Raw genomic sequence first — 14,752 nt, forward strand, 5'->3', positions numbered from 1 at the left:
GAAAGAGTTCAACACTAATACAAAACCTGGCCACTGATGCTCATTTGAATCAACTGGATTATTAAATATAGGTTTAAAAAATCTTTCAAAATGTTTGTAAAAGATTACACTACCAAATCATACAATTGCTGGATAGTGAGTAGCAAAACACAGAAGTAAACAATATGAAGTTAAAAAGAATTTATTTAAAGAAAAAAAAAAGAATTTATTTGAATCCCAGCTCCATAGCCTACCAGCTGAGTGACTATGGGTGTGTTATTTGAGCTCTATGATGGTTAGTTTTACATGTCATCTTGACTGGGCCACAGTGCCCAGATATGTATCAATAGTTAAACATTATTCTGGATGTTTCTATGAGGGTGTTTTGGGTGATATTAACACTTTCCCAGCTTTACTGAAATATAATTGAAAAAACTGTATGTATTTAAAGTATACAACACAATAACTTGATTGTATATATACATTGTGAAATTATTACCACATTAAGTTAATTAACACATCCATCACCTAACATGGTTACTTTTTTTCTTTTTTGAGTGAAAATGCTTAAGATTTACTATCTCAGAAAATTTCAAGTATACAATACAGTATAATTAACTATAGTCACTATGCTAAACATTAGGTTGCCAGGAGTTCGGGGCAGGGGAAATGGGGAGATGTTGGGTGAAAGGGTACAAACTTTTAGCTATGAGATGAATAACCTCCAGGATCTAATACACAGCATAGTGATTACAGTCAATACTGTATTATACACCTGAAAGTTGCTCTGAGAGCAGAGCTTCAATGTTCCCAAAACAACAACAACAACAATGAAATGGTAATTATGTAAGGTGAAGGATGTATTAACTAACCTAACTGTGGTAAATATTTTGCAATGTATATGTGTATCAAATCATCACATTATATACATTAAACTTACACAATGTTATATATCAATTATATCTCAATAAAGCTGAGGGGAAAATCAATAGATTGCCTTGAAGTTAGCAGTAAACAAACAGAAAAAGAAATGGAAAATTAACCTATTCAAAATGACAACAAAAGCAAATCCAACAAAACAAAATCAAGAAATTTGCTTTGACCATTCCCAGGGCCAAAGCAGGAAAAACCCAAGTTCTATGAAAGGTCTATGTAGGGGGAGATTCAAGATGGCGGAAGAGTAAGACGTGGAGATCACCTTCCTCCTCACAAATACATCAGAAATACATCTACATGTGGAACAGCTCCTACAGAACACCTACTGAACGCTGGCAGAAGACCTCAGACCTCCCAAAAGGCAAGAAACTCCCCACATACCTGGGTAGGGCAAAAGAAAAAAGAAAAAACAGAGACAAAAGAATAGGGACGGGACCTGCACCAGTGGGAGGGAGCCGTGAAGGAGGAAAGGTTTCCACACACTAGGAAGCCCCTTCACTGGCGGAGACAGCGGGTGGCGGAGGGGGAAAGCTTCGGAGCCACGGAGGAGAGCGCAGCCACAGGGGTGCGGAGGGCAAAGCGGAGAGATTCCCGCACAGAGGATCGGTGCCGACCAGCACTCACCAGCCCGAGAGGCTTGTCTGCTCACCCGCCGGGGCGGGCGGGGGCTGGGAGCTGAGGCTCGGGCTTCGGTCGGATCGCAGGGAGAGGACTGGGGTTGGCGGCGTGAACACAGCCTGAAGGGGTTAGTACGCCACAGCTAGCCGGGAGGGAGTCCAGGAAAAAGTCTGGAGCTGCCGAAGATGCAAGAGACTTTTTCTTGCCTCTTTGTTTCCTGGTGCACGAGGAGAGGGGATTAAGAGCGCCGCGTAAAGTAGCTCCAGAGATGGGCGTGAGCCGCGGCGATCAGCACGGACCCCAGAGACAGGCATGAGACGCTAAGGCTGCTGCTGCCGCCACCAAGAAGCCTGTGTGCGAGCACAGGTCACTCTCCACACCGCCCCTCCCGGGAGCCTGTGCAGCCCGCCACTGCCAGGGTCCCGTGATCCAGGGACAACTTCCCCGGGAGAACACACGGCCGCCTCAGGCTGGTGCAACGTCACGCCGGCCTCTGCCGCCGCAGGCTCGCCCCGCATCGGTACCCCTCCCTCCCCCCGGCCTGAGTGAGCCAGAGCCCCCGAAGCAGCTGTTCCTTTAACCCTGTTCTGTCTGAGCAAAGAACAGATGCCCTCAGGCGACCTACATGCAGAGGCGGGTCCAAATCCAAAGCTGAACCCCGGGAGCTGTGGGAACAAAGAAGAGAAAGGGAAATCTCTCCCAGCAGCCTCAGGAGCAGCAGATTAAATCTCCACAATCAACTTGATGTACACTGCATCTGTGGAATACCTGAATAGACAATGAATCATCCCAAACTGAGGAGGCAGACTTTGGGAGCAATGATATATGTATTTTTTTCCCTTTTTCTCTTTTTGTGAGTGTGTATGTGTATGCTTCTATGTGTGATTTTGTCTGTATAGCTTTGCTTTTACCATTTCTCCTAGGGTTCTGTCTGTCCGTTTTTGTTTTTTTGTGTTTTGGGGTTTTTTTAGTATGATTTTTAGCGCTTGTTATCATTGGTGGATTTGTTTTCTGGTTTGGTGGCTCTCTCATTCTTTCTTCTTTTTTTATTACTTTAAAAAAAATTTTTAATAATTTTTTTTATTGTACTAACTTTAATTTTATTTTATTTTATCTTCTTTGTTTCTTTTTTTTTTCTCCCTTTTATTCTGAGCTGTGTGGATGACAGGCTCTTGGTGCTCCAGCCAGGCGTCAGGGCTGTGCCTCTGAGGTGGGAGAGCCAAGTTCAGGACACTGGTCCACAAGAGACCTCCCAGCTCCATGTAATATCAAATGGTGAAAATCTCCCAGAGATCTCCATCTCAATGCCAAGACCCAGCTCCACTCAACGACCAGCAAGCTACAGTGCTGGACACCCTATGCCAAACAATTAGCAATACAGGAACACAAACCCACCCATTAGCAGAGAGGCTGCCTAAAATCATAATAAGTCAACAGACACCCCAAGACACACCACCAGACGTGGACCTGCCCACTAGAAAGACAAGGTCCCGCCTCATCCACCAGAACACAGGCACTACTCCCCTCCATACAGAAGTCTACACAACCCACTGAATCAACCTTAGCCGCTGGGGGCAGACACCAAAAAAAGTGTGAACTATGAACTTGCAGCCTGTGAAAAGGAGACCCCAAACACAGTACGTTAAGCAAAATGAGAAGACAGAGAAACACACAGCAGATGAAGGAGCAAGGTAAAAACCCACCAGACCTAACAAATGAAGAGGAAACAGGCAGTCTACCTGAAAAAGAATTCAGAATAATGATAGTAAAGATTATCCAAAATCTTGGAAATAGAATGCAGAATATAAAAGAAATGTTTAACAAGGACCTAGAAGAACTAAAGAGCAAACAAACAGTGATGAACAACACAATAAATGAAATTAGAAGTTCTCTAGAAGGGATCAATAGCAGAATAACTGAGGCAGAAGAACGGATAAGTGACCTGGAAGATAAAATAGTGGAAATAACTACTGCAGAGCAGAATAAAGAAAAAAGAATGAAAAGAATTGAGGACAGTCTCAAAGACCTCTGGGACAACATGAAACACACCAACATTTGAATTATAGGGCTCCCAGAAGAAGAAGAGAAAAAGAAAGGGACTGAGAAAATAATTGAAGAGATTATATTGAAAACTTCCCTAACATGGGAAAGGAAATAGTTAATCAAGTCCAGGAACCACAGAGAGTCCCATACAGGACAAAACCAAGGAGAAACACGCCAAGACACATATTAATCAAACTATCAAAAATTAAACACAAAGAAAAAATATTAAAAGCAGCGAGGGAAAAACAACAAATAACACACAAAAGAATCCCCATAAGGTTAACAGCTGATCTTTCAGCAGAAACTCTGCAAGCCAGAAGGGGATGGCAGGACATATTTAAAGTGATGAAGGGGAAAAACCTACAACCAAGATTACTCTACCCAGCAAGGATCTCATTCAGATTTGATGGAGAAATTAAAACCTTTACAGACAAGCAAAAGCTAAGAGAATTCAGCACCAACAAAACCAGCTATAAAACAAATGCTAAAGGAACTTTTCTATGCAGGAAACACAAGAGAAGGAAAAGACCTACAATAACAAACTCAAAACAATTAAGAAAATGGTAAGAGGAACATACATATCGATAATTACCTTAAAAGCAAAAGGCTTAAATGCTCCGGCCAAAAGACACAGACTGGCTGAATGGATAAAAAAAACACGATCCATACATATGCTGTCTACAAGAGACCCACTTCAGAGCTAGGGACACATTCAGACTGAAAGTGAGGGGATGGAAAAAGATATTCCATGCAAATGGAAATCAAAAGAAAGCTGGAGTAGCAATTCTCATATCAGACAAAATAGACTTTAAAACAAAGACTATTACAAGAGACAAAGAAGGACACTACATAATGATCAAGGAATCAATCTAAGAAGAAGATATAACAATTGTAAATATTTATGCACCCAACATAGGAGCACCTTAATACAAAAGGCAAATACTAACAGCCTTAAAAGGAGAAACAGACAGTATCAGAATCATAGTAGGGGACTTTAACACCCCACTTTCACCAATGGACAGATCATCCAAAATGAAAATAAATAAGGAAGCACAAGCTTTAAATGATACATTAAACAAGATGGACTTAACTGATATTTATAGGACATTCCATCCAAAACCAACAGAATACACTTTCTTCTCAAGTGTGCATGGAACATTCTCCAGGGTAGATCACACCGTGGATCACAAATCAAGCCTTGGTAAATTTAAGAAAATTGAAATCATATCAAGTATCTTTTCCAACCATAATGCTATGAGACTACATATCAATTACAGGAAAAAAAATCTGTAAAAAATACAAACACATGGAGGCTAAACAATACACTACTTAATAACCAAGAGATCACTGAAGAAATCAAAGAAGGAATTTAAAAATACCTAGAAACAAATGACAATGAAAACACGACGACCCAAAACCTATGGGATGCAGCAAAAGAAGTTCTAAGAGGGAAGTTTCTGGCAAAACAATCCTACCTTAAGAAACAAGAAACATCTCAAATAAACAACATAAACTTACACCTAAAGCAATTAGAGAAAGAACAAAAAACCTCCAAAGTTAGCAGAAGGAAAGAAATCATAAAGATCAGATCAGAAATACATGAAAAAGAAATGAAGGAAACAATAGCAAAGATTAAAACTAAAAGCTGGTTCTTTGAGATGATAAGCAAAATTGATAAACCATTAGACAGACTCATCAAGAAAACAAGGGAGAAGACTCAAATCAACAGAATTAGAAATGAAAAAGGAGAAGTAACAAATGATACTGCAGAAATACAAAGGATCACGAGAGATTAATACAGGCAATTGTATGCCAATAAAATGGACAACCTGGAAGAAATGGACAAATTCTTAGAAATGCACAACCTGCCGAGACTGAACCAGGAAGAAATAGAAAATATGAACAGACCGATCACAAGCACTGAAATTAAAACTGTGATTAAATATCTTCCAACAAACAAAAGCTCAGGACCAGATGGCTTCACAGGTGAATTCTATCAAACATTTAGAGAAGAGCTAACACCTATCCTTCTCAAACTCTTCCAAAATATAGCAGAGGGAGGAACACTCCCAAACGCATTCTACGAGGCCACCATCACCCTGATACCAAAACAAGACAAAGATGTCACAAAGAAAGCAAGCTACAGGCCAATGTCACTGATGAACATAGATACAAAAATCCTCAACAAAATACTAGCAAACAAATTCCAACAGCACATTAAAAGGATCATACACCATGATCAAGTGGGGTTTATCCCAGGAAGGCAAGGATTCTTCTATATATGCAAATCAATCAATCTGAAACACCATATTAACAAACTGAAGAATAAAAACCATATGATCATCCCAATAGATGCAGGGAAAGCTTTTGACAAAATTCAACACCCATTTATGTTAAAAACCCTCCAGAAAGTAGTCATAGAGGGAACTTACCTCAACATAATAAAGGACATATATGTCAAACCCACAGCCAACATTGTCGTCAATGGTGAAAAACTGAAACCATTTCCACTAAGATCAGGAACAAGACAAGGTTGCCCACTCTCACCACTATGATTCAACATAGTTTTGGAAGTTATAGCCCCAGCAATCAGAAAAGAAAAAGAAATAAAAGGAATCCAAATACGAAAAGAAGAAGTAAAACTGTTTGCAGATGACATGATACTATACATAGAGAATCCTAAAGATGCTACCAGAAAACTACTAGAGATAATCAATGAATTTGGTAAAGTAGCAGGATACAAAATTAATGCACAGAAATCTCTTGCATTCCTATACACTAATGATGAAAAATCTGAAAGTGAAATTAAGAAAACACTCCCATTTACCACTGCAACAAAAAGAATAAAATATCTAGGAATAAACCTACCTAAGGAGACAAAAGACCTGTATGCAGAAAATTATAGGACACTGATGAAAGAACTTAAAGATGATACAAATAGATGGAGAGATATACCATGTTCTTGGATTGGAAGAATCAACATTGTGAAAATGACTCTACTACCCAAAGCAATCTACAGATTCAATGCAATCCCTATCAAACTACCACTGGCAATTTTCACAGAACTAGAACAAAAAATTTCACAATTTGTATGGAAACACAAAAGACCCCGAATAGCCAAAGCAATCTTGAGAACGAAAAATGGAGCTGGAGGAATCAGGATCCCTGACTTCAGACTATATTACAAAGCTACAGTAATCAAGACAGTTTGGCACTGGCACAAAAACAGAAATATAGATCAATGGAACAGGATAGAAAGCCCAGAGATAAACCCACGCACATATGGTCACCTTATCTTTGATAAAGGAGGCAAGCATATACAGTGGAGAAAAGACAGCCTCTTCAATAAGTGGTGCTGGGAAAATTGGACAGATACATGTAAAAGTATGAAATTGGAACACCCCCTGACACCAGACACAAAAATAAACTCAAAATGGATTAAAGACCTAAGTGTAAGGGCAGACACTATCAAACTCTTAGAGGAAAACATAGGCAGAACACTCTATGACATAAATCACAGCAAGATTCTTTTTGACCCACCTCCTAGCGAAATGGAAAGAAAAACAAAAATAAACAAATGGGACCTAATGAAACTTAAAAGCTTTTGCACAGCAAAGGAAACCATAAACAAGATCAAAAGACAACCCTTAGAATGGAAGAAAATATTTGCAAATCATGCAACTGACAAGTAATTAATCTCTAAAATATATAAACAGCTCATGCAGCTCAATATCAAAAAACCAAACCACCCAATCGAGAAATGGGCAGAAGACCTAAATAGACATTTCTCCAAAGAAGATATATAGATTGCCAACAAAGACATGAAAGGATGCTCAACATCACTAATCATTAGATAAATGCAAATGAATACTACAATGAGATATCATCTCACACCGTTCAGAATGGCCATCATCAAAAAATCTAGAAACAATAAATGGTGGAGAGGGTGTGGAGGAAAGGGAACACTCTTGCACTGTTGGTGGGAATGTAAATTGATACAGCCACTATGGAGAACAGTACGGAGCTTCCTTAAAAAACTAAAAATAGAACTACCATATGACCCAGCAATCCCACTCCTGGGCATATACCCTGGGAAAACCATAATGCAAAAGGACACTTGTAATGTTCATTGCAGCACTATTTACAATAGCCAGGACATGGAAGCAACCTAAATGTCCATCAACAGAAGAATGGATAAAGAAAATGTGGTACATATATGCAATAGAATACGATTCAGCAATAAAAAGGAATGAACCTGTGCCATTTGCAGAGACATGGATGGAACTAGAGACTGTCATACAGAGTGAAGTTAGTCAGAAAGAGAAAAACAAATATCATATAATATTGCTTATATGTCGAATCTAGAAAAATGATAAACTTATTTGCAAAACAGAAATAGAGACACAGATATAGAGAACAAACGTATGGATGCCAGGCGGGGAAAGAGGGATGGGACGAATTGGGAGATTGGGATTGACATATATACAGTACTATGTATAAAATAGATAACTAATGAGAACCTACTGTATAGCACAGGGAACTCTACTCAATGCTCTGTGGTGACCTAAATGGGGAGGAAATCCAAAAAAGAGAGGATATATGTATATATATATAGCTGATTCACTTTTCTGCACAGCAGAAACTAACACAACGTTGTAAAGCAACTATACTCCAATAAAAATTAATTAAAAAAACAAAAGAACCTGCACATAGTAAGAAATAAAATAAAATAGACTTGGCCACACTTAGAAAATCCAATTACTACCCAACTTTTAAATTTACACTTATACTAAATGTAAATATTTCTATTTAAACAACATTTTACAACTTTCAAATGGTGGGCACATCCATTATGTTTCTTTTTCTATCTATATAATAACTCTGTGAAGGAGGTCATGACAAATTCATTACCAGCCATAGCCATACGACAGTGCTGCCCTGGACATGATGACTAAACAATCTCCAAATTCAAAGAAAACACTCTGGCCCACGCCTTCTTACATCATCTGCCTTTTGGTTGTTTTCTTCTGCTCATATTGTTGTGACGGGTTCCACTGAATGACTCATACTTCTTTTAAAGCTAGGTCTATTTTCAGACATTCGTGTATTTGGAGATATTGTCTTTACCATCATCTCCCCCTTCAGCCTAGGCAGGCAAAAGAACCAATCTTGATAGTGTTTACACTACATGATTTATACTCCATCACAACAAATGATCTCTTCTATTGATATTTCCCTGAAGCTTGTTCCTGTCAGTGTTAGGTCACATTGTCTTGGTTTTGTGAATGTACAGCTGGAGGAATAAAATCAAGCCTATGGCAGGGAAGAAGAGGATTCTGATATTTTTTGTACAATGTCATTCTACATTCCTTATTCTTACAATGGCTTCGCCTATAGAATAGAAAAGGTCAAGGCCTATCCTGCCACTCCCTGAGGATCTGAAAATTAAGAGTCAACATCTTTTGAATAAGTCCGTGTTAAGAGCAATTCCTTTGCCTCACAAACCATAATTTTTTTATTTTTTATTAATTTTTATTGGAGTATAGTTGCTTTACAATGTTGTGTTAGTTTCTGCTGTGCAAAAAAGTGAATCAGCTATACATATATACATAAATCCCTTCTTTTTTGGATTTCCTCCCCATCTAGGTCACCAGAGAGCATTAAGTAGATTCCCTGTGCTATACAGCAGGTTCTCATTAGTTACCTATTTTATACATAGTAGTGTATATATGTCAATCCCAATCTCCCAATTCATCCTACCCGCCCCCCTTTCCCCTTTGGTAACCATAAGTTTGTTCTCTACATCTGTGACTCTATTTCTGCTTTCACAAACCATAATTTCATGCCCCACCTCTCTTCCTGTGTTGAGCTCATCACAGGAAAGCAGGAAGTTGCTTTCAGACTGAATGTAGTTTACCCCATGCCTCTCCCCTGACGCATTCCCAAGTTCTGTTGTGAACAGTGTTGCGAAACCAGGATCTGCATTAATTCATTCAGTTACTGGACATTCAAACAATGTGTGTTGACTAAGTACCTTCTCATTAAAAAGGGCTTTGCTGATTGCTCCAGGAAATACAAAGATGGAGAAGAAAGAGCACACATAGTTGGGGGAAAGTATTGTCAACAAAAACCAGAAGACAATATACTTCACATCTTTAAAAAAATTATTAAAATAAAAGCAAATTTTTAAAGGTCATTAAAATATTTAAATAATTTGCCCCAGTATGCCATTTTTTCTTTTCCATTTATTTCAATGAAAAATTCAGCAGCAGGGTAAAAAAAAAAGACTACATTCGTGAAGGTGGTCGAAATACTTCACATTAGGAGACGGTTTCCGTATTTTATGATGTATCTGTTCAGTGTGATATGATTCACCTTTTAAAATGCAGCCGTTAAAATTCTTAATAATTGATGAATCTAGGTACTATATTTGCAAGTTTTCTGTAAGTTTGAAATTATATCAAAATAAAAAGTTATACTTTCTATGCAGCCATTAGACAGATACACAGCTACCAGAAATAATATATACAGCTACTAGGAATAAAAATTAGTAACACAAGAATATGCTTATGAAATAACATTGAGCATAATAAAAAGCACAATACAAAGCTATATACTATGATATAACTTGTGAAAAAGAGCTGTACATGTGAAAAGTACTTAAAAGTTAACATATAAAATGAAAATGGTTTGTTTAGGTAACTGTTCAAATGTTTTTAATATATTGTTTTATTCTTTTTACTAAAAACGAAACAAAAAAAAAAGGTCAGAATATCAGGCATGAGATATAGGATCTGATGAAAATATATAGGGGGGAAGGGTAGGGAGGAGCCCATGCATTCCTGTTCCTGTTGTATGGTATGCACATTATATAAAAAATGCATAAGTAATTGAACACTTCTGGAGTTGAAGTCCTGGAGTGAATTCATTAGACATTAGCTATCAGTGATTTACAAGATAAAGTCATAGAATTTTAGAGATAAAAATGTCCTCTAAAACCAAGTGATTCAGCTTCTCATTTTCTCAGTAAGTAAATGAGACTCATAGAGTAATAAGTGATTTTTTGCTTAGGCTTTGCAACTAGTTGGTGAAAAAGTTGAGACCAAAATTCAAATTTCCTAATTCTGTTACACATTCCAATTATTTAGCATTCATTATTTCTCTCAAAGTAACCTCAGCATAACCTTCCAAATTTATCTCCTGTCCTTCCCAGCACAATAAACAGGAATGTCCTTTCTCACTTCCATGTTATTCTACATGGAATATTCGTACTATACTCTGCGGTCCACTCATCCACTAGCAGTATTGAGTTAGAATATTTTTTTAAAAAGGCATAGTGAAAAAGACAAAGTGAATTTTAGTTCCAACTGTTCTGCTTGCTTATCCCACAAGTTTGTATATGTAATCAATTACTTCTCTGAATCTCTGTTTCAAGTGCTATGAGAAAAACAGAATTTAATCACAGAGAAGGGAGAATTCAAAGGTAGTACTACCAATTAATATCTGGAAAGTATTTTCTGATAGTGTTTGGCTTGCTGTGGCAAAGAATAAGTTGTATGACAACATGATAATATGGGCGAGTGTCACATCCTTTTTAAATTAAAAACTATGACACTACAGCCTGTGGAGTAGTTTCAAGCTTTCACAAAATACCTATCACCTGTTATCATGTGTAATCACAATTTACCAGTATAAATAAAATTTTTACTGATTTGTAAAATTTCCTGTCTATTTCTGATTCCATTCCACAAGTCACATGATTGGTTCAAGTTGATTCCTTCAGACTTGTTTAACAAGTTAGGTTTTAATTGTGTGGGATTTCCTCCTTTGTCTTCAGTTCTTTCATAGATCACATATAACACACAAGAGTCATTCATTTGAGTGGAAATCTCAGAGCAGTTGGACAGGCAGAAAAAAGGACCTCTTTATTACTCAGGATTAAAATGTATAGGTAAGTCCTATTTTTGCCGTTGCAGTTCTGAAATTTTGACTATATCATAAAGCATTTGAAAAATGTACAGAAGCTTAAGAAATTTTGGTTGTGCCTAGCAATCTTTTAGTTACTTTTCTCAAAACTTCATTGAAACTCTTAGATATTGTTTAGATAACATGCTTGATATTGTTTAAATAAGGTCCTTGACTGCTTGACTGAATTTTTAACAAAATGAATAAACCTAAAAAGATGGCTTAGCACTTTGAAAACATGTTTGAATAAGGAAGTGTTTTTGTTTTCTCATATTTAACTTTTCAAAAAACTGATGTGTGGCTTTTAAAATGTAATCAGTAAAAAATTCCTCTGTTGTTTAAAGTTTTTTAAGGATTCTCTATTTTCACTCCTGTCGCAATATTATTACTAGCTATTAAATATGCAGTGAATCCTGAAGTCCTCTTTAAGAAAGCAAAGACTATATTTGTCTACCTATTATATACTATGATATCATTAATTTCAAGTAAGTTCTTGTTGATACTTAAGAAAAAAATAGTATTTGCCTAGTTTTCTTTTCAATTAATAGCTACTTATGATCATACACTTTCACATAAAAAAAAGAAACAAATTGTAGCACAATCTAGAGTTAGATGGTACAATCTCAAAATTACATAATTTGATGTGTTTGTGTCTGCATCTATGGGTATATTGTTCATTTTGTTTTCCCATGAACAAAGAAAAGTATGATACTGGTAAGTCATTTTAAAAGAGGAATAAATAAAATACGGACAATCTGTTGGCCATGTTAAGTGTAGTTGTGTTTATTTTAAATCTCCTGAACTTTAGAAAACTCAATCAAAATTCAAATAATTTTAATAAAATATATGTACAATTATATGCATTAGAATATATATATAAAAGAATAAAAAATGGATAGCAATCTAATTTTCCAAAAATAAATAATTAACAAGTAATAATATAAGAAAATAATAAAAATAAATTATTTCATATTCATAGAAGGGATAGGTTTAATAACCCATTAAAATAGGTTAAAATCTATGAAATAATTTATATATTATGTATTCTTATTTTATGTGAAAATAAATCACAAAATTGTATTCACTCATTGATTAACACTTTGTAAAACTATACATTTGAAAAAGTCTATGAGAAATATAAAATACTAATCATGTTTGTTGTATTATAGTGGTGAGCTTATGAATTATATTTTCCCCATTATTCCTAAACCTCCTATAACAATCTGGTATTGTTTCGGTAAACACAATAGTTTGAAATGTATTTTGCTGAAACATTTTTAATTTTGCAAAGAAATTTCTCTGATTTTTTAAAGAAATTGAATCTCATAAACAGCTAAATATCATTCAAAGGAAAATAAAGGGAAACATGTAAATAATGGAAGTAATGAAAGTGATGTACAATTTCATAATGCCTTGAATCAAGCTAATTTCTAAATTGATCCATCCTTACACTCAATCAGAACCAAACTTTAAAATTACAAATAACTCTTCTTTGCAACTTGGTTTCTATGGATCACACTTTGAAATATTTTATCTCTTAAAAATAAGCTGCATCTACATATAATCAGTTTTTCCTTTTTTATTAACCTAAAAATATATAGCTCACAATTAGGTTTGTTCATTGGTTGGTTGGTTGGTTGATTTTTTTTTTTTTTTTTTTTAAAGAACAACCTGTTTTTTTGTTTTTGTTTTTGTTTTTTTAATTTTATTTATTTATTTATTTTTGGTTGTGTTGGGTCTTCGTTTCTGTGCGAGGGCTTTCTCTAGTTGCGGCAAGTGGGGGCCACTCTTCATCGCGGTGCGCGGGCCTCTCACTGTCGCGGCCTCTCTTGTTGCGGAGCACAAGCTCCAGACGCGCAGGCTCAGTAGTTGTGGCTCACAGGCCTAGTTGCTCCACGGCATGTGGGACCTTCCCAGACCAGGGCTCGAACCCGTGTCCCCTGCATTGGCAGGCAGATTCCCAACCACCGCGCCACCAGGGTAGCCCGGTTGGTTGATTTTTATCGGAACAAGTTAATCAGAGTCACTGTGCTAAATTGGTGAAATTTTGAAAATAACTTATGGACCGTGTTCATCAATTTGAGGACCCACGACTAGAAAACAATGCCTTCTGTCAACATGAGTAAAGAGTAGAATTTTTAGTGAGAAGAGGAGAGTATACTCAAATGGCTTGCATAATTTTAAAATAGACAAATTTTTTTTTTTTTTTTTGGGCCGCGCCTCGAGGCACGTGGGATCTTAGTTCCCTGACCAAGGATCGAAGCCGCGCCCCCTGCACTGGAAGCGCAGAGTCTTAACCACTGGACCGCCAGGGAAATCCCAAATTTTTATTTTGACAGGACACATGCCTGAGTTTAATAGTGCAAGAAATGAATTAAAACATAGTTTCCTACTCTACTTGAATATTCCCATCAGCATAAAGACACACCTCGCTATCTTCAGTTTAAAAGAAAAAAGTCAAACTTCACTATTTTCCAGTTCCTCCATATGCTCTGAGGGAGCAGGGTATCCAAATTGGGTAGGGGAAGGGAAATTAAAGTAATATGTTTTTAGGTAATTCTACGTCATTTTTAGGTAATTTTAGGTAAATCTTCAGGTAATTCTGTGATACATTTTGTTGAGAATGGGGTCTCTTGAATGGTTTGATTACTTTTATGTATAAATTAAACTTCCAGACCTTTTTTAGGTTGTCTTCTCCTGAAGGTTGCAAAGATGGTGTGTTTCTTTCTCTACCTATCTGTTCACCCCTCTCTGAAGAGGGAAATCCTATCAGAGGACCCAGGAACCTGGGCAGCTCTGTTATCATGATATAATTATTATTCATTTCAAATCCTTAAGTATTCCAGATGTTCTTAGGTCCTCTAAGAGAGTGTCTTTTGCACCGGATTACATAAAAAGTATGAGATGAAGTTTGGAAAACAGGATGAAGATTAAAAGCTGGAATTCAGAATGTAGTTTAAGGAAAGATTTAAGGCAAATGAGCATATCTCAGCTCAGGAACAGACACGTCTTAGCAGGACTCCTCCCACCATAACAAATCTTATTTCCATTTTCTTCCTTTTTGTTTGTGCTCTTGATATGATTAACTGACCAGAGAGACATGCCAAAGCCAATCAAATGCCACGGAAAAAAAAAACGCTGTAACTGTCAAAAATGTATTCCAAATTCTTCCTGTTGTTTCAATTCTGGTTTATGAATTGCTATTTTAATT

The 14,752-nt window shown here is 36.7% G+C and overlaps 1 protein-coding gene across 1 annotated transcript in view; it reads left to right on the top strand.

Moving 5' to 3' along the window:
* Nucleotides 1-7,523: 7,523 nt before the first annotated feature.
* LOC309661870 (transmembrane protease serine 11D-like) overlaps nt 7,524-14,752 on the top strand; it is a 74,463-nt gene continuing 67,234 nt past the window's right edge. The window contains 1 exon segment of the mRNA XM_082464011.1: nt 7,524-11,527. Coding sequence (XP_082320137.1) covers nt 11,520-11,527 — 8 coding nt within the window. The 5' untranslated portion in view covers nt 7,524-11,519.

The sequence above is a fragment of the Balaenoptera physalus genome (assembly GCF_965194825.1).
Source record: "Balaenoptera physalus genome assembly, chromosome: 5".
Classification (NCBI taxonomy): Eukaryota; Metazoa; Chordata; class Mammalia; order Artiodactyla; family Balaenopteridae; genus Balaenoptera; species Balaenoptera physalus.